This window comes from Poecilia reticulata, chromosome 22, assembly GCF_904066995.2.
Source record: "Poecilia reticulata chromosome 22, P_reticulata-male-v2, whole genome shotgun sequence".
In the NCBI taxonomy this organism is placed as follows: Eukaryota; Metazoa; Chordata; class Actinopteri; order Cyprinodontiformes; family Poeciliidae; genus Poecilia; species Poecilia reticulata.
Window position 1 is genome coordinate 5,950,892 of NC_088851.1, and position 21,411 is coordinate 5,972,302.

The 21,411-nt window shown below is 37.8% G+C and overlaps 1 gene segment (V, D, J or C); it reads right to left on the minus strand.

Annotated features, from left to right (window-relative positions):
- Positions 1-6,689: 6,689 nt before the first annotated feature.
- Positions 6,690-20,542, minus strand: LOC103458274 (T-cell receptor beta chain C region-like). The segment is given in 7 exon segments: positions 6,690-7,222; positions 7,329-7,435; positions 7,546-7,578; positions 7,678-8,022; positions 14,096-14,161; positions 19,455-19,739; positions 19,870-20,542. Coding segments are annotated over 7 exon segments (906 nt in total).
- Positions 20,543-21,411: the final 869 nt, after the last annotated feature.

The following is a 21,411-nucleotide window of genomic DNA, read 5'->3' on the forward strand; positions in this document are numbered from 1 at the left end:
TGTAGCTTGAGTTGATGTTCCTGTTTCCACCACATGGGGGCACTCCGTGTGACAAATAAGCTTCCCAACTAGCAAAGCTGGCAGCTTCTCTTTCTTTTGTGTGCAAATGTACAGTTTGTAAGTTGTTTTCACCAGGTTTCATTAATGTGAAATACTTTAAGGCAAAGCATTCATACTCTTGATATTCTGTTTTTCTTTCAGTGTTAATGCTATAGGCAGAGAGAAATGGAAAAGTTTCTGACAAGGAAACGACAGAAGGAAACGTCCAGCAGTTCTTCTGTGGAGAAACCGGCTGCTAAAAGCCCTGAGTACTAAATTCAGCTGGTATGAGGCAGCATTTATGTGAAACACATTGACTAGTGAAAGAAGTTTAGAAAGAGTTGTTTATTTTTACATACTTTGTAGCATCATCTGTGGGTTTTAAAAGGAGCTCCCTGTCCAGAAGCTGATGTTGTCTGAGGTGCACTCTGGTTCCGGTTCCCAAGGTCCAGAAGCTGCTGTGGATCAGGCTGGATTCAGAGCCATCAAACACACACAGCTGCATTTTACAACATCTGAAATCGGCGATGATATGAAGAACTCCTGACAAGGAAATACAATTCTGGTCCAGCTTTTTGCAGCAGAAACAGAACAACAGAAAGTTTATGATTTTAATTTGAAATTAAATCTAAAACAAACATTTAATTGAGATCTGTTGACTTATCTTTGCATAAATAAATCTAAAAATAAATAAAAACATATTTGAGAAAGTTTTATTGCATTTCTTAATAAGTAATTCATGGATAAATTTATATTATTTAAAGATTAATTAAAAAACCCAGAAACTGACGAGTGAGGAGTTTTAATAAATGGACACATTTAAAATATTTAATGAGCTATTTATTGTAATTTGGAAAGCTCGAAATTTGGAAAAATACGTTTTTACAAGAACAAACCAGTTGATCCCTAATAATTTAGAGAAAGAGTGAACACCTTAGATTTTAAACATATAGCTACATGGGTATTATTAGAGGTTGAGATTTTGACTAATTGGACTGGAAACGGTCAGATCTGGCAACCCTGCCGAACAGCGCCATGTTTATTTATGAGATTTTTGCGCATGCGGAACAGAGACACTTCGCATCGAGGATGCGGCTGGTATATGTCGCCTGGCTTCGGAAACATGAAACTAACGTTCTATTTATTAACTCTGGAACCCGGTTAATAATTTCTGGTCTTCCAAGACACCGCGTCTGCGTGGAGGTCCAGCATAAATGATTAAAAACTCCTGCAGAGCCACGTGCACTCTCCGTGTTGAAGGAGGTCTTGTAATTTGGCGAATTAACACACCTGCTGACAATCAAGGCCTAGAGTGGGGCGGTAGGCCTCTGGGGTACGGAGTCCTCCAGGGGACATGGGGAAGTTTTTTTCTTTTGCGTTCCCTCGCAAAACTTTTGCGTTCCCTCGCAATAATCTATTGTTCAGTGCATGCGGCATAATTGATACTGTACGCCTTTCTTACGATGGCCGCCGTAATTTCTGCTTTAATACAAGCTTATGTAAGGTTTTTCCATGGACTATTGAGTTATTATCTTGGGGTAATAAGTCATCTGATTGTGTCTATTGTGTTCGTCTGAATGGTTTAAATGGCTGCTTTCAGTGCGTTCCATCTAAGCCTTAACAGACATAAACATGCAGGAAATAAATCGATTTTCAATCAGTTTTCTACTCCAAAGAGTTAATAATATTCACGTTTTCACTGAGGCTCTGTAAGAGCCATATGAATTAAATAAGTAATTATTGATATGACAGAAGCAGCGGCTTTGACACCTGATGGTGGGTGTCGATGTGGGCGTGACTGTCATGAAGTATGAATGGGAAGGTTACTGGCTGCTGGCTCTGAGTATGAGGAAGCGGGTGAGCGGGGTGGTCAGCCTTGTAAAGTTTGGAGCATGATAATCAAAATTAAATAAATCGATAATTGTGACAGAACAAAGAAGAGGTTTGGAGTTGATTGATACACGGACAGATGAGATTCCCCGAGTTGACCCAGTGCGGCCCTCTACCACCATTAGTTTGCTGTGTTTTAATAAAAAGTGTTTAATATTATTAACGCTTTGGTGCAAAAAACTGATTGAAAATCGATTTATTTACTGCATGTTTATGTTTGTTAAGGCTCAGATGGAACGGCACTGAAAGCAGCCCTTTAAACCATTCAGACTACGAACACAATAGAGACACAATCAAAACTGTCAGATGACTTATTACCCCGCGATAATAACTCAGAAATAGTCCAAATAGTTTAGATGTATTTTTATTTCTTTCCCACTTATATATTGACATTCATGGAAAAACCTTGTATAACATTGTATTAAAGCAGAAAGTATGGCGGCCACCGTAAGAAAGGCTTACAGTATCAATTATGCCGCAATACTTTTGCGTTCCCTCAACGCAAAAGTTTTGCGAGGGGACGCAAAAGTATTGTGAGGGGACGCAAAACTTTTGCGAGGGAACGCAAAAGAAAAAAAAATCCCCATGTCCCCTGGAGGGCTCCGTACTGGGGCGCCATGTTTTGAAATCGCTGCGATTGTTTTTCGGTAAGTTATTTTTCGGAAACCTTCTTTAAGTTGTTTGTTTTTTCCCCGGTGAAGTTGTTGAAGCCATTTTTTTGTGTGTAAGCAGAGCAGCAGACAAGAAACGGCGGACCATGGCCTCAGCCGCGGGTTGTTTCCCTACTGGTGTCCCTAAGACATTTGACAAGGAGAAAAATGGCGTCTGGAACCACCAACAGATTGACATGGACACTGAGGCGACCAGCACAATGTAGCTGAGGATGCCCCCCACCTCCCCCCATACATCAAAGGTAGGTCAAGCAACTGTTGCCAGGGCGTCCAGAAGACGTCTCAAAGTAAGAGCTGTTGTGGGTTTTTTGATGCTAAGCTGTTGAAGGCCGAAGCTCTTGGCTTTTGCTCTGCTGATTTATTTTGATTCTCTGCTGAAAGTCGCTGTGTTGAGAAGGATTCTGCTGTGTTGAAAATCTTTTTGTCTTGAGGTTTTTTGAGCAGGTTGTGGCTGCTTTGGTCATGTGACCTGTGGATTTAAAAAAAAAAATCAGCTAACATGTTGGAATCTGAAGTTCATGGTTGAAATTCTGTTGTGATGTGAAAGAAAGATGGCTGCCGAGGCTTCGGCTATTTAAGAGGCAGAAGGAAGTGATTCAGCTCAGATCACTATAATAAACCTTGATAACATATCTACATACAAACTGAAGTATTTGAAACACAGAATACCCTTTTTTATTTTTGGCATCTACTTTATCTGTACTCATCAGTATCATCTACCACAGTTATCAATAATAAAAACTTATTAGTTATTTAAATTGAAACATGAGAACCAATTTATTTTTGTGCTGAAATAACGCGCTGTTCATGAAACACCATTTCTTCTGCATGTTGTCGGCTAATGGAGAGATCTGCTGAAGCTGCAGGTCAAAGGTCACAGAGATGAGGTTTACACTGTCATGGTCCACTATCTGATTGGCTTATTTACTGTTTTGTAGAATAGAACTTTCTCAAACTGAAGTTATTTGTGTTCTCCTCATGGTTTCTTTAGAACCTGTTTTCACACCTCACTCCATTTAGAGAACATTAGAAACTATTGAAGGAAACCTAACATGGTGAAAAGTTCGTCCTGCAGGGGGCGTTCCTGAGCTGATGCTGCCGAAAACTCCATGTTTTTCTTGAGAAAAACCTCCTTCAGTGCGTCTCCTCTACATAAAGCTACTAGCTAACTTTTTGTTGGAGCCGACTGCTTTTTTTTAAACTCCCTTCAGCCTTTACAGTCAGCTGAGTTAAACTGTTTGTCATAAAACCACCAAAGGAGTTTCTACTGCACCGAACTCTCTTTTCTCCTATATGTCTCTTTTTCTCTGCTCTGTCCTGCCTCATCCCCCGGGTTGCAGTGGCAGACAGCCTCTCATACTGAGCCAGTTTCTGGTTCTGCTGGAGGTTTCTTCCTGTTAAAGGGAAGTTTTTTCCTCTCTACTGTCACTACATGCATCCTCAGTGTGAGGCATTGCTTTAGTTTACTTGGATTACTTTTAACCAACTTAAAAGGCAAATTATCTGCCTAGAAGCTTCGTTACATTATGTATTACTGTTTAGCGCCGTGTTAACAAACGTCCTGCTGCTTTGTCATTTATGTTTGTTATATTTATTAAATTGAATATAATTTCAAGTTTTTGTGTATATTTTTTGTCTTGTCCAGGTTGACATTTGAATATAAAAACACAGTATTTTAATGAATTACAGATTTCTGTACATTTAATGTTAGGTTTGAGACATAAAGTCTTGCAAGTCAGATTTGACAAAAACAAAAAACAAACAGTGTCTGCAAATAGTGTCTAAAAATGTTTATTTCTTAGAATTTTTGTTTGCATTTTTTCTGTTTGTTCTGCGTAACAACAGAATATGGGTTGCAGGTTTCTCTAAAAAATTGCTTTATTTAGCCGAGTTCACTACCAACGTTTCTTCCAGAGAAAGTGATGAATCATTAGTTATTATTGGTTGTTGCACATGAGGTTTTAAATAAATCAATAAATTAATTAGTCATCTTGCTCTATCGAGTTAAACTAAGTCGTAGAATCAATATTTAAACAGATATAAGGCTTGTGGTTTGAAGGCTTGTGCTCTATATTCCCAGGTGTCGTATTTCTGTTGCTGCACAGATGTTTTCTGTTTTTCCTGACATGATTTGAAGGAAACGGCTGAAGAAAGCTAAGAGTTTTCTTTAGACATTTAAATTCATGTTAAATGTTATTAAGTGACAAAAATAATTTTGCTTGCGGTAAATTACAAAGGGAATGTCTGTTATTTCATAGTTCACATGAGAAATCCCATGGAAACAATTAATTTAAACACTCGGATATGATAAAGCTTTTGATTCCTGACAGTTTCCTCTTTTTTTTTGTTTATTTTGTCACACCTAATTTCTTTTAGAAATGTAACGAGATACACGGTTTTTAAAAGTTTTAAGACGTTTTCTCAAACGTCTTGGAGATCATAAACATCCTGTTGGCCAGTGTTTGTGCTGACCTCATACTGGGAGTCAGCTGGACGCTGCTGTGACCTCCTGGGCGACCTGTTGACCTGCTCCTGGGGTCATTCTGATTGGGTGACCACTGCTGGTTGTTTTGTGACCTTTTCCACACTGATCTAGTATTATTTTATTTTATTTTATAATTTTTTTCCCCCCATTGAATCGTTCTGAGGTTGCTGAGCCTACTAGAAGATTTTTAGTAATCAGTAGTAATCAGACTTTGGTATTTTGATCGAATTGAATCAAAATGTCCTTAATCAGTTGATTCATGTTTTAACAGGAGCTTTTATATTTCCACATAGAGCCAGTTTAGTTAAACATTTTATATTGAATATGATGATCTGAAACAATGTAGGTGCAAAAAAACACAATGTTACCAAATATTTGTGTCCAGTTTCCAGTGCAAATATCTTTATACTTGAAATAAGACAAAACTAACTTACAAGTAACTTTTTAGAAAGATATAGTAGTTTGTTTTAAGTCAGTAATTTCTTAATAGCAATGAAACAGTACTTCAGTTAAAACAGTTTCCCTTGTTTTAAGTGAAATAATCTGCCAATCTGAACTAGTTTTTTCATCAATATTAAAGAATTATCGACTTAAAACAAGCTACTGTATCTGGCTGAAAAGTTACTTGTAAGCTAGTTTTGTCTTATTTCAAGTGAACTAATATATATATATATATATATATATATATATATATATATATATATAATACTTGGTACAGATTTAGTTTTTTGCAGTGTCTGACAGAGAAGCAGAAACAGAAGAAATTTGTTAGAAATTATTCTTTTTCACACAACTAAACTCATTTAATTTGATCTTTGCAACAAATCTACACCCATCGCATTTTGCTACAAAATAAAAAAACAAAACAAACTATTCCAGCTCCAGGTCACAGCAAACAGCTGCTGTTTGTCGTTTTTCACGTGTTGACACGTTCAGTTTTTAGCTTCAGTTGACACAGAAACTGAGTGTTTACCAGCTGTGTGTGTTTGCTTGCCTGCGTGTATGTGTGTTTATGTGGAGGTGTTTTTGCACAGATGCAGGTGCGATCGTAGAGCCGGATGCGGTGGGAAAGGTTGAAGGTTGTTTCTCAGCAGAGAGACGGCGCTGCAGGCCGCCATGCGACCGCATCCTGCCACGCTCTGCTCCCCCGCAGCGGCTCTGACCTGCTTCTCTGCTCAACGTTGACTTCCTGTTCTCGCGCTCTTCCTCTCCTGCTAAAAATGCTTGAACTGCCTCTTGGCGAAACGGAGAGTCTCGATCTGAAACTGAGATGTTTCATGTAGATGTGGAAAGAAAATGAGCTGGCTTTCTCAGAAGGCAACTAAAAATATCTGACAGCATCTCTGGAAAAAGTGATGAAGGAGTAAAACGACGGTTATTGGCAGTATCTTTTCATTTTCAGTCAATTTTTCTGCTTTCACGTCTGATTAAAAACACACTCGTGTAATTTTGTGGTTTTAATGCATATAAAAAACAAGTTGGACAGCCAGATGAAAACTTCTTAATCATTTCCCAAACAAAGTGTGGAAAAAAAAAAGAACAGCCATGACGTCAGGCATAATTTAAAACACTTTTATTAAGATTTATTAAGAACTATTAAGATCATATGAATAAAAACAAGCACGCACTTAGATGTTAGCTGGAAAAAATACAATAATACACTGCAAAAATACTAAATCTTACTTTTTGTTCTAGTATCTAGTTCAAATATCTTAAAACACCTGAAATAAAACGAAGCTAACTTAAAAGTGACTTTTCAGCAAGATATAGAAGCTTGTTTTACGTCTTAATATAGAAGTAAGTTCTAGTCCACTGGCAGATTATTTTTAATGGAGAAAATGTCTCGTTATAAATTGATCTGTTAATGGAACTAGTTTATCATCAATAAAGGTTTATTGATTTGAAACAAACTCATATCTTGCTGAAAAGTTACTTTTGTCTTCAAGATACTTTCACTAGATACTAGACTAAAACCACTTGGTGAGATTTTGAGTTTTATCAATTCTGTAAAATAACATGAAATATCCAAAGATTATCTCGTCTGTGCAGAATAACAGCAGATCAGGTTTATTATGTACAAGGAGGAAGATTCAAAGCTTCAGCTCTGCTCTCACTTGGTCTGCTTTCCACGTTTTCCCTGAAAAAGACAACAAAACAGATCCCTCAGCATCAGAAGCTCAACTATCAGAACCTTCTTGGTTCTGGTAGTTGATCAGAACCAACATGGATGTTTCTGGACTGACCTGAAGCTTCCAGACCAGAAAGCAGACCAAGGCGGCGTAGAGGCAGCTCTTCACGATCAGGGCGCTGTAGGACAGTTTGGCGTACTGGCTGATCTTTATGTAGTTCTCTGTAGGAAGTTCAAATGTTTAGCGTAAGGAAAAAGAAAACTTCTCAAAGCCATAAACATGCTGCCAACTATGTTTTCTGTGCTTTTAAGAGTGAAATGTTGCAGTTTACCTCGAGTCATGCCTGGGATCATTGTGCTTTTTACTGGAGGAATAAAGAGAAGGGACATCGTTAGAAATATAGCTATTAGTATAGCTACAAACTTTAGTAAGTTTAGGATAATTATTTGTTAAATGAACATACTTGTAAAAGTATCAGTTTTATTGATGATAGTCTTGCCATCATAGAAGCTGACGATGCACTCAAATTTAGTCTTCGGTATAAGCCAATCACTTTCATTGACCATCAGCCGACTGGTGATTTTGTAAAATGTTTCTCCAGTTTTGGTTTTGGTGGCGGCGGCGTCAGTGGACACCCCATTAGTTGTAGTCTTGTTGTTGCGCTTCCAGGACACGCTGACATGATCTGGGTAGAAACGAGAGGCCACACAGACCAGCGTCTTGTTCTTCGTCTCCCCGTTTTTGTCTTTGCATACTTTTTTTGAAGGTTGGAGAATTCTCACAGTCGGGGAAGTGATATTATCTTTTTCTGAAAGAAGTGATAAAACAATTCAGTCAAAACTCCTTCACCCAAATCTGAACATCTGTACATGTGAATGTGTGGACGTATATGATTTTCTTTCAATTTTAAATTTTAATAAACCTTCAAGAATATAGTTTATAACATGTTGGGTCTAACATGTGCTGATCATAGACCCAAAGAGGGAGTCCCACAAAGAAGTTCTTGTTCCCAAGAAAATGATCAATTTAAACCGTCTCCTCTGGCCTTTGTGTGGTTAGAACAAGTTTGAAAAGTTGCAAAAAATTTGGACCAAAAAGAAAGATTATCGTTCATTGATGTTCTTCACAACACATGTCAAGCTCAAGTCCTGCAGACCAAAAGTTGTTGGTTTGGCCCCTAAAAGTGTAGATAGCAACATAAGTCCAACTTCAAGATAGGTTGTGTGCTTAGATATAATTTTATCATATTTATGGACTTGATGGCAGCTGAAATGAAAATGGGTTTGATACGTCTCTGCTTTACGTGATTATTGTTAAGTGTGACTTAACCAAACATGTTTTACTTTAATTATCAAGTTTTTCTTCACTGGTTTAAATCAACCTCATTTGCCAACAGTATGACATAAATAGACTTTTACACTGAAGCTGACTGAAGATCCGCTTCAGTGCAATAATACACTGCTAATTTTCTTTTATAGTAGTTACATGCAATTATCCTACTAAATATAATATCAATTAACAAGCAGCAAACCCAAGTAAAAACATTCTAAACTCATCTTGGTTTTTACATTCTGACCTGAAACGTGACGTTACTTATGAACCTTTTGTCGGTCTTGCTAATCTAATGCCTGAATTTTACTTTGGCTTTTGACATTTATGTCTATTTTAAATCTTGAAAGATAACTTAAAATATATTTTAGGAACAAAAAATCTTACAAAGTATTTTTGGTCTAATTCCTAGTGTAAGCAAATTAGTAGACGTGAGATAAGACAAAACTAGCTTACAAGTAACTTTTCATAAAGATACAGAAGTTTGTTACAAGTTAAAAATTCCTTAATATTGATGAAAAAGTTCTAGTTTCATTGGCAGATTATTTAACTTATAACATGGGCAGAAATTTCTTGGTATAAGTGAAATTACTTGCTAGTGAAACAAGCAGTTTTTCCATCAATATTAGCGTAAAACAAGCTCTTATATTTTACTGAAAAGTTACTCTTAAGTTAGTGCACCTGAACTAAAACAGAACTAAGATATTTGCATTAGTAACTAGACCAAAACTAGTTTGCAAGGTTTTGTTTTTTTCAGTGTAAAGTTAAAAAGTGTGAATGTTTGGATGTGCAGAGATAAAAGTAAGCAAGCTGACTACCTCTACATTCTTCAGTAGACAAATCCCAGAATTATGACATTATTATTTTACACAGTCAGCACATTAAATCCATGGTTACCATCAACTTAGTTTTATATTTTATATATATATATATATTTTTTTAGAAGCTCTTACCCAGGACTGTCAGCTTGGTTCCTTCTCCAAACTCAGCAGGGTATGAGCTCGAGCACAACGCTCAGCCGCAACAACAAAACCCGACTCGGATCTATCAGGTCTATAATTCTCTGTAACTTAATGTTTCAGCAATCTATTTTAGTTGGTTACAGTTATCTGCTATACAGATTATAGTCACAAAAGTTGAAAACAAATGTTTTTTCGTTTTTCAACTTTCCAAATCTATAAAGTTCTCAACCAGCTTTAGTTCCTCAGATCAGATATTAGCTGATCTTCAGTCTACCAAATTACTTGACCTCAAAGCAGTAAACCTCGCAGTTTTTTAAAAAGTACATTTTGTAAAGAAATAGGTAGTTGATTTTCTTTGTTTTCTTACCTAAAACTGTGAGCTTGGTGCCTCTGCCAAAGTAAGCAGGTTCGTAGTTCGTCACACTGAGAAACAGCTGCAGGAAAAGCTGCTGAACCTGACGAGCTAAATGCTAACTTTTACTGTTTTTAACCACAACTGATCCCAGGCAGAGCAGCAGGACAAAAATATTGAATCAGTTATTTTAAAAGTCCTACATTTTGGTTTGTAACCTCTTTTGTGAAGATAAATTTAAAAACTTGCAGGCAGATGCACCACAAACCTCTGCGCTACAGCTCGTTTTCTATCCAGTAGTTTTCTTTAAAGTGAACTTTATGGTAAAATAATTCTCAAGAGTTCTTGATTTCTTACCTAGAACTGTGAGTTTGGTGCCTTTGCCAAAGTAAGCAGGATCGTAGCTGTTCACACTGACAGACAGCTGCAGGAAAAGCTGCTGAGAGCCAACGACCGCATTTACTGGCCTTATTTCACTAAACCTGAAACGTTCTGTTTCAAACTCACTATGGAGACAACTGAACTGAAAATGATTAGTTTTGAGTCCAAACTTTGAGCTTCTGCACTTTTTCAGATGATTAATTAAATACTTCCTGTCGAGAATAAAATTTAGCTTTCATCTGGGCTTTTTCCTGTTAACAGTGTTGATTTTGTTCCAAAAACCTCAGTTTTTCTTGTCGTCTTACCTAAAACGGTGAGTTTGGTGCCTCTGCCAAAGTAAGCAGGATCGTACTGGTTCACACTGACAGACAGCTGCAGGAAAAGCTGCTGGTATTGAAAGCTAGAGGCTGACTTTTATATTAGAAAATGATTGGCAAAGGAGACAGACTGCTGGCTATTTTGGAGAAAAAACACCACTCCAATATTGACAGATTTTTCCTGTTTTGCAGTCTTACCTAAAACAGTGAGTTTAGTTCCAGCTCCAAAATAAGCAGGATTGAAGTCGTTCACACTGATTAACAGCTGCAGGAAAAGCTGCTGGAAGCTGCTGCTGTCTTTAACCTCTGTTACACATGAACTAAACGACTTCTGTAGCAAAACTAAACCAAAAACTTAATTCTTTCACCTACTCCTGTTAGTTTTTATTCTTTTTTGTTTTTTACATCTACACTAGAGCTCAAGATTTAATTTGTTTTTACAGTTTTATATATGTATATAACTTCCAAACCAATTTTCCATTACATCTGATCTTCTAGGTTGATTTATTGTGAATATTGTTTGTGTTTCTTACCTAAAACAGTGAGTTTAGTTCCAGCTCCAAAGTAAGCTTCAGACTGGGAGTCACAGTGTTTAACCGCGGTGATGAGAACTGACTGACAGGGTAATAATCTGGGCTTTGAGCCAAACATTTAATAGCTCCTCAACTTTGACTAGATAACATTTGACATAATGTCTTTTACACTTCAGAAAAAGCTCAGTTGATGCTTCATATATCCTAAATGATGTCGAAGCTTTTTCCAGCTTCTATTTGAGTTTTTCTTACCTAAAACGGTGAGTTTAGTTCCAGCTCCAAAATAAGCTTCATTTCCGAAGGAGCACAGAGACTCCAGACTGCGACACAAACTCTCTGCTGCTCAGCCAGTTACAAAACCTTCCCAACTTCACCAACTTCTCCTGTGACCTTTAAGACTTTTTCAGACACTATCTCAATGTTTTTTGAATTTTTGCCAAAACTTTAGGCCAAGTTGTTTGCTCTGGCAAAGCATCCTAACAACTTTCATACTACTTTTTGGGGTCTTTTAGCACCAATCCTGCTGTAAATCATGTCATATTACTTAATAATTTAGATTTTGAAACGTTTCTTACCTAAAACGGTGAGTTTAGTTCCAGCTCCAAAATAAGCTTCACTGCCCAAGGAGCACAGAGACTCCAGACTGCAACACAAACTCTCTGCTGCTCAGCCAGTTAGAAAACCTTCCCAACTTCACCAACTTCTCCTGTGATCTTAAAGACTTTTTCAGACACTATCTCAATGTTTTTTAAATTTTTGCCAACACTTTGGGCCAAGTTATTTACCCTGGCGTAAGCATCCTAACAACTTTCACACAATTTTTTTTGGGGTCTTTTAGCACCAATCCTGCTGTAAATCATGTCATATAACTTAATAATTTAGATTTTGAAACGTTTCTTACCTAAAACAGTCAGTTTGGTTCCTCCACCAAAGTAAGCTTCAGACGTACTGGCCACAGTGAGCAGGATCAGTGCTCACAACCTGCTTTCCTCTGCTCTCCTGTCGTTTAAATTCTCACTAAGTCAAATTTTCTTTTTACAACTAGCAAACGTTACATGACAAAACCTCACATATACACAGAAATGTCCCTTCTTGAGTCATGAAATGAGCTTCTTTCTGATACAGTTTAGGTTAATTGGTTAAAGTCTGATCTGTGTTTGTGTTTCTTGCTGTTTTTGAGTCAGTTTCTTACCTAAAACCGTTAACTTTGTCCCCGCTCCGAAGTAAGCTTCAGCTCCACCACCAGAGTCACAGTGAGCCCCATCAGTGCCCAAAACAACCTCAGCTTCTTTCTTTTTGCTGCATTACTTTTTTAGTTATTTTTTGGTGTTTTTTCTATCTTGGACCGCTCTTTGTGTTGCCACGATGCAGACGTTTAACTTTTTTTTTTTTTTAAACTTGTATTTAATTTCAAATAAAGCTAAACATTTTTCAGTTTAGTAAAACTGCTCTAGCTGCTTTCACAGGGATCACATTTCACAGTTTTACTCACCTAAAACAGTCAGTTTTGTTCCCTGGCCGAAGTAAGCTTCATAGTTGGCACAGCGGTTAAAGTTCAGAGCAAAAAGTTGGAGCTCAGGCAGCGAGCAGCTCAACTTTCACTGGAAATCTTTCTGTATTTGCTCTTGTTTTTAAAGGTTTTTTAAAAACATGTCTGAATAACATTTATATTTTCATATCTCTTACCTAAAACTGTTAACTTTGTTCCTCCTCCGAAGTAAGCTTCATAAGCACCAGTGGCACAGTGAACAGATTCAATGTGTAAAACACTCCCAACATGCAGCTTTATATTTCATATCCTTGTCCTATTATTAGTCGATTTTCCTCAGAAATAGTTAAAAGATTGCAGATTTTAGCCTGAGGATCTAAAACCATTCCCCGATACATCAGTTTGGCTCTCAAATTTACTTTGTTTAGACCTTTACTCACCCAGAACAGTCAGCTTTGTTCCCTGGCCGAAATAAGCTTCTCTGTCATCACAGAGCTTCAGCTTCATATCAAAAAGTACCGAGCTGGACTCTAACTAGAAAGACCTGCTTACTTGCTGCTTATTCAAGCACCTTTACGGCTTAAAATTTGGTTCATTTTTGCAAACTGTACTCACCTAAAACTGTTAGTTTTGTTCCTTTTCCAAAGTAAGCTTCGTTGAGGTTGTCACAGTGCAGCAATACTCAACAAATACCTCTTTAACCGTAATATTTATGTTCAAATGACTTTAACACAACGTCAACCTCAAGGCTTGCTTAAGTGTAAACTATTAGATTTCAGTATTGAAGTGAAATATTTACCTAAAACTGTGAGTTTGGTTCCTTTTCCAAAGTAAGCAGGATCTCCGTAGTTCACAGTGATTTGACTTCAGCTCAATAAGCCAAAATGTTTGACTTCACAAAATTTTACTTTATTTTAAGAATTACTTTAGTTTAAATTTGATCAGATGAACTGGACATGTGAAGAGTTAAACTTACCTAAAACTGTGAGTTTGGTTCCTTGACCAAAGTAAGCTTCAGCATTGTCACAGTGCAGTGATACTGAACATGAACCTGTTTTTCTACCAGAATTAACTTTACAAAGACACGTCTGTCTGTACAGAGGTCCTAATCAAAGTATTATTCATTAAAACTCTGCAATAAAGTGAATATTTACCTAAAACTGTGAGTTTGGTTCCTTGTCCAAAGTAAGCAGGTTGAGTGTTGGTCACAGTGATTCAACTTCAGGTTAATACATCCAAACTTTTAAACTCTAAGGACCTTTTCTTTATTTTCATTCAAGAGCTTTGAATTTAGTTTAACCTGATTCAGTGAACTGAACATGTGAGAATCCAACTTACCTAAAACTGTAAGTTTGGTTCCTTTTCCAAAGTAAGCAGGATTTCCGTAGTTCACAGTGTTTTGAGTTTGACTCAATATGTCAGAGTGTTTAAACTCAACAAATTTTTCTTTTACTTCAATTTAAGAATTACTTTAACTTAAATCTGATCTAAACCTGAACATGTGAGAATCCAACTTACCTAAAACTGTGAGTTTGGTTCCTTTTCCAAAGTAAGCTTCATTTCCAGTGTCACACTGAATCTCTCCTGGACCAAAAAGTCTCCAAACTTTCCAGAATCTTCTCCTTCAGACCGGCTGTAATAACCCAGATCATCAGGAAGGTTAAACCTGCAGGATGAGCTTCATAACGTTTAAAGAAGTTGTGATTTCTGACCCTGAGGAACACATGACCCGATGGCTCCATGTATAAACTCAAACACGTGTTAATAAAAGCTGTTTCTGGTTCATGTTCTACATATTAAAGTGTTTCTTAAAGCCTGGCTGAGCCTCCACCCTGCCCACCTCCACCTGCTTCCTGCTGCTGCTCTCTGAGCTGCACTCAGCCGTCCACATGATGGATGTTAATGCGAGGAGGTTTTTGTACGGCGGCTCTATAGGATTGTATCACCGTGGCCCCCTGTCCCCACGGTGAAAAAGCATCACACAAAAACCTGCTGCCTCCGTCTCTCCCTGCTCCCCGCCCCCCTCAGCCAGCCTCTCCGTATCTCAGCCTCCATCTGTGAGTCTCTGTGGGAGCAGCTGTGGAGGTCGGGCCGACTTGACGCTGGAGCAGCTCCAAGCTGCCTGCTGCTATTTCTGGGACGGCTAAGAAAAGAAGGCAGAGCAGAGGACAGGAAGCTGCTGGCTGCTTTTGTTTGTTTGGAGGTGTAAACAGGAAGTGACACGTCAGCTGGCCACGGCTCTGCAGCCAATCAGTCGGCAGAGAGAACATTCACTGATGTGTGTGTTTTTAAGTTTAAGGTTGTTGGATTATCCAAGGATAAAGTCGCCAATGACAGAAACAATGTTTTCAGAGTCTGAATAAAACTTTTTCAAAGTTGAAAGTTAACATTAGTTCTTCTATATGAGCCTTTCTGTAGCGTTGCATATCTACAGAAGTTTTGTCTGTCCTTCTTTGCAAAATAGCTTAAATTCAGTCCGAGTTTGAGTCCAGTCCCAGTCAAAAGCTCCGAGCTTTAACTGGGCCAATCAAACACAAGAATATGCAACATAAACATGTTTGTAGTTCTTCCTGTACTAGAGGGTAAAGGTTTTGCAGCCTCCACAACTTTTCCTACCAAGACTGAATTCATAAACTTCACCTCAAGTTCCCTGTCAAAGTAAACCACTGATCCAACGAACTGAACATGTGAGAAGTTCAACTTACCTGAAACTGTGGACTTTGTTCCTTTTCTAAAGTAAACTTGACTTGCATTTGGTAAAGTATCATCTTTATTTATAACTGATTTTCTGAAACCTCTGTCATTTGTCACAGATAGTTGTGTGGTGCCACATGTAACATTTTGTATGTATGATTTGAAGTGAAATTTTGGTCTCTTAAGACTAAGGCATATCCTTCCTCTACTTGTCCTCCATGATAAATAACTTGACAAAATTAATACAAAACTTTCTATGCGTTTTTTATTTTATTGCCATTCTTCTGTAAAGACCTTATTTGTAGAGTGGACAGTTGTCATAGCAACAGATTATCCCATCCCATTTACTGAAGGTTGAAGTTCTTAAAATTTGTTAATTGTTACTTTGTTACCATAATTTTATTTTAAGATTAGTTGTCATGATAGAATCCATTTTTCTGTACATGTTGAAAATCTAACTCATTGTATAATAGTTGGAAGTTAAAGTTGTATTTTTCACACATGGCCAGTAGAGGTCAGTATAAGATGAGAATTGTAATTTAAATTTCCTAATCTCAATGGGAATACAGGATTAAGGAAAAACATGAGGCAGACATGAGGAGTGATTCAGGGTCATATTACAGAGTGGGAAAACTGAACTCTGCTGCCAGCTGCTCCCTGATCAGCTTTGAGTAAATAAGACAGAGGGAGGTTTCACCCTGTGATCCCAGTGATGTAGTGAACTTTTCAAAAGTGCAGGAACATGAGTTGACTGGGAACGGTTTGTGGTGAAGGATCACATCACCACATGTAGATAAGTTACCTGAAATGCAGTGTTTTAAAAACTCATCTAAATTTCTTTAGGCTACAATACCGAATTAATATGTTTTCTTGTTTTATTAAATCCTACTGCAGGGGTGTCCAACGTTTTTTCTATTAGGGCCAAAAATGTCAAATTGAGAGGAGAGCCACATTTATTACTTAAGACAATTGTTGTTGTTGTTATTATGCATTAAATGAATAAATAGACAATTTAAATACATTTAATATTCTAAATAGACAATATTTTAATAAAGTAGCTTTTTTTTGGTAGAAAATGAATCTGTAAATCATGGTTGTTTTAAAAAAAATATGAACAGGGTCTTCAACAGTTGCTGTTTAAATCCTGTTTTTATTTTTTTCAACTTTGGTAATTAAACAACCATTTTGTCTTGTACCTAAATAAATATGCTTTAAGAAGCTTTGATATGTAAAAAATCAGGAATTAATTGTGAATTCCCTACATTCGTGGAATGAAACAAGATCACCCACCTTGGGCATCCCACTCTTATAGATTTGTAATTACTCTCATTTCCTGGAATACTTTGACTTGTTGGCTGTGATTGGTTCTTTTTCATCTAAGGAATATGCTGATTGGATGAAAACTGTCACTTCCATTGCAGTTGCTTTCTAGTTAGTAATGTACTTTGCGTATGAAAGACACATGAAATTTCACCTTTTTGTCCTTGTTGGTGTTCCATATATGAGGAGGCACATCGGAGTTTAGGTGTGAAGGTGCACACACACAGCTGTAGAGTTCATTCTACGCATGTACAATGGCAGATGGCTTTGTGCTGCTTAACTTGTTCATCTTAACACAGTTTCTGATGAGGTATGTGTAAGATGAGCGTTTCCTTCATAGGAGATGGAGCCGGGTTACTGTTTATAATGAGGTGGAAGCAAAGCCTTCGATGACATGCTACAGTCACAGTGTCATCTAGTGGCCGGGCGTGACAACAACAGCTGACTCAGCGTTAACGCCAATACTGTTTAAATGTGAAACTTTTCCCTACAGGCTGGTTCCAGGGAGCAGTCTTGTGTGAATATAAACAGATGTGAATTTAGCGATCCAGTATAAAGATGTAAACACTCAACACCACAAATTATTGTCTGTTTATAAAGATATATATTCACTCACATCAGTTTCGGCGCACACTCATACCACTGACACAAAGGAAAGCGGGTTTTGAGCAAAACTTTATGAAAAGTGAGGATGTTGACCATCCCACCACAAAAGAGTGCAACACCCATACATAATCCTGAGTTTCTAAAAGTTTATTTTGCTTCAAAACATACCTCATGTCACAGTCTCGTATTGAAGTTTTTCAGTGTTTCCTCCTCCTGAGGTTGTTGTTAGGCGGCTCAGGCAGCCTGAAGCACTGTGCTAGACTGGAAGCACAGTAGTACACAGCAGAGTCTGCAGCCTCAGGAGAGTGGATCTGCAGGGAGGATCTGAGCACTTCTGGACGGGTCAAGGTGTATTTGGTCTTGCTGAAAGGAGCTTCAATGGCCGCGGCGTCTTTACCTACTGAATATGCGACCAGCTCCATTTTCCCACTGCCTGCTGGGTGTCTGTACCAGAACATGTAGTAATTCTGATTATTGTCTTGGTCGCACCAGAGCGTGACGCTCTGATCGCCGACTTTGACGAACACAGATGGAAGCTGCTGGAAGTTCACAGCAGAAACAGAGAAATCTAGAAAACAAAGCAAAAAACACGATCAAATGTTGTTTTTTTAAATAATAGGAACCATATTTGCTTTTTTTTTTTTCTCCTAGAGTGGTTTTCTTACCAAGCAAGAATAAAACTGCAATAAAAGCCAAATTCATTTCTGGACTAAATTTGCTGGTTTAACGTGTGAAATAAAAAGGCAACAGAAGATGATCTGACCCTCCTCCTTTCTTCTTACAGATCTGAATGAGTTTCTCTGTAGCTGCTGTCTCCTAGAGGCCGTCTTAAAGAGACAGTACTGAGATTTTTGAAGTGAGGTTCTGTTAAAAAGTTAATCAGACAAAATGAAAGCTGCGCAGCGCCAATAAAAAATATTCACCCCCTTTTTATTTCTTTTAGAAATCAATAATCATGAAATACCTTTTTTTTTTTTACAAAGATGTTACAATATGACTTTAATGTAAAATTAAAAATGATCTCTACAAATTAAAACATTTAACATGAAATAAATAATTGCAAAAAATATCCACTGACCTAATTGAACAGAGGTCCAGGCAATTTGTGCTAGTAGTCTCACATTCCCTGGTTATATATAACTCAGGTTCACTTTTTTCCACTATTTGTTATATTTTCATTTTTTATTTTGCTACTATGTTGCAGATGGCATTAAAATTTTATCAATACGCACAACACTGTAAAACACTGCATTGGTGTTAAATGTTCATTAGAATTTAAAGTTTATTGATCTTTGAGAAAGTTTTCTTGCGTTTTTCTTACATTTTCAAGTAATAACATTACCATCATATTACTTGAAAATGGTTTGAGAAGAACAATATTTTTTTATCACAATAAAACTGGCCATTTATTTTTTAATTTTTGTGCTTTAATTACAGATGATTCAACTTTTTTGCAAACTTCAACCACAAAAACAACTAGAAATCTATATTTGGGATTAAAATGGCTTGTTCTGTCAAAGATGTATATTTTCAGAACTGGATCTTTTGAAGTGAACAGAACCTTGTAAATTTCTTCCAAAGAGCCATAAGACTCATCAATACTACAAGACTATAGGTGACTGATGGGAGCTGAATAATTTGGTATTTAAGTCCGTTTCCATGGGAATAGCTTTCCTCAACAGGTCTCTGTATTCCTATTGGCTATCAAACGGCAGTGTTTAATTGCGCCGTGTCCAAACTGAGCAGATTGTGGCTCTGAGGTGGAAGCAAAGCAGAACATAGACGAGTTTGAGTCGATAATAATATTGGTTAAATTTACTGTGTTTAGTATTTGGGTGTTTTTATTGGAATGTGGATCTCTCAGATCAATTTAAGTAATTCTGATCATATTTCACATTTTATTGTCATGTAGCCCGGAGCTCTGGTCCGGATCTTGACTTGGTCTCGGGTTTGGTGGACTTGACTACAAAAATGTCATGAGAATTACACTGATTTTAGAACTACCCTCATTTTAATAAGAATGTATCACAACTCTGCCCCCAGATGACTTATTCTTTTATAACAACAACAAAAAGCCTTCTTCCTGTTTATATAAATATCTAAAATCCATGTGGAACTGCAGTTCAACTTCCATTCATGTAAAATGTATAATTTTTATGACACTTTCTCTGATAGTCAGACAAGCCACGGCTCCTTCCTGCCTGCGTACCACAGACGGCCTCGTTATTTGTATGACTGTCTGATCTGCATGCATCACTGTGACTAGCGGCACAGTAGTAGGTGCTGCTGTCGTTCGGAAACAACTTTGGGATTTGAAGACAGAACAGATTTTGCGACGGTTCGATCCAAGACCGGTAACGTCCAACAGTTTCTTCGTATTCTTTGAGGAGGAACTCCATTTGGGCCCCGTGGCTCCTCTGCCGGTACCAGAGCATGGTTTGGCTGCCCATGCTGTAGCCTGTTCCCAACCTGCACTCAAATGTCACATTGTCTCCGGGGGAAGAGATTTGATGTCGAGACTGAAGAACTACAATAGAGAAACCTGCAGGATGTGAAAAGTAACGTTACAGAGCGTTTCATTCACAGACAAACCAACATAAACAAACTTTTAGGCAAAATAAATGATTGGATCTCAGCTATTCTTGCTGTTTGCACATTTTTCAGAAATCTACCTGAGTGCATCAAAAGTGACAGATAAAAGACGGTCACAAACATGTCGGCGATGATCTGGCTTCAGTTGAATGGAGGAGGCGATGAAACAATGTCTCTGAAAACCAGCAAACCAGGAAGTCACATGATCACCTGTCGCTACAGGATGTGAAGTATTCATTCACAAAATTTCCAATTACATGAAACCTCGTGCTAAACTCACATGCTATGAACATTTTTTATTTTTATCTTTATTTTTTTTTTTACATGTGGAATATAAAGCTTTAAATCACTTTGATCAGACAGCTGCAGGTGATGCAGAACGCTGCTGTTTGGGATTTCACTAAAACCAGGAAGATGGAGCACATCAGCCCAGTTCTACTGTCCGTACACTGGCTCCCTGCAGACTTTAAGACCTTCCAGACCTCTCAGGTTTTCTGGTTCTCCTCTGCTTTCCCAGAACCAGAACCAAACATGGATGCACCACAAATCTGGAACAAACTTTTAGAAAACCGGAAAACAGCCGAAACACTGAGTTCCTTTAAATAAAGGCTAAAAACCATCAGCGCTGCCTTTGATTAGCGTTAAGTGAAACATTGATCAATATATTTGATGTGTATTGGTGTGATGATTTGAATAATTGCATTTGTCAAAATTTAAGGTTTTTTGCTCGTTTCATAATTGAATGTTTGATATGAAGCACTTTGAACTGCGTTGTTGCTGAAATGTGCTGAACTCGTCATCTTGTCTCGATAGTGATGGCTGCTGGGCTCTGTCTAGATCCAGAGAGGAGATAACTTGAGGCCGTAGGTTGGAGGTTTTTGTTCAGGGCTGCTGGATGTTTGGCGCAGTGTGCTTCCCTTGCAGCACAGAAGTAAGTCGCCGTGTGTTCGGCTTTCAGACCGACGATGGAAAGAGAGAGGTTCTTCTCGGGTGCCGCTAAATCTCCACCTAACCTAAAATGTTTCCTGAACTTTTCCTCCACGCTGTCATTGCTGATCTGTCCGTATCCGTATCCGATGAGGTTCAGAGCCTGGTCTCCAGGAGTCTTCTGGTACCAGAGTATCACTCTATACGACGACTGCTTGTGAGCGCAGAAAAGCTGAACATCGTCACTGGTGTTCCTGACGATATTCGAGGGAAACTGGTGGATGTCAATCCCCAGAGAAAAACCTGCAAAAACAAGAAATAAAACCTGTTAAAACAGCTAAATAAACGCATGTAGCTGAACAAATAATTGAAATTACCTGTAAGGCCACAGAAAATTAAAATGGCAATCATTTCGTTATTTTGATGGAGATTTTGTTGGAGTGATAATGATGAAGGCGATGAGTATGGTGAACACAAAAACACAAGCAGACAAATGAGGAAATGATATCAGTCACGTGGTAAAAGGCGAGAAGCTGCTTCTTGACATTCACCACCTCCTATCAGCAGCGAGAAGTGAAGACCATCAAGCATCGGCAAGCAATAAAATGACAAAAAGAACTTATAAATAAAGAAATTGATAAAAGAATTTCATTTAAAAAAACATTTTGACAGACAGATGGACAGACATGCTAGGC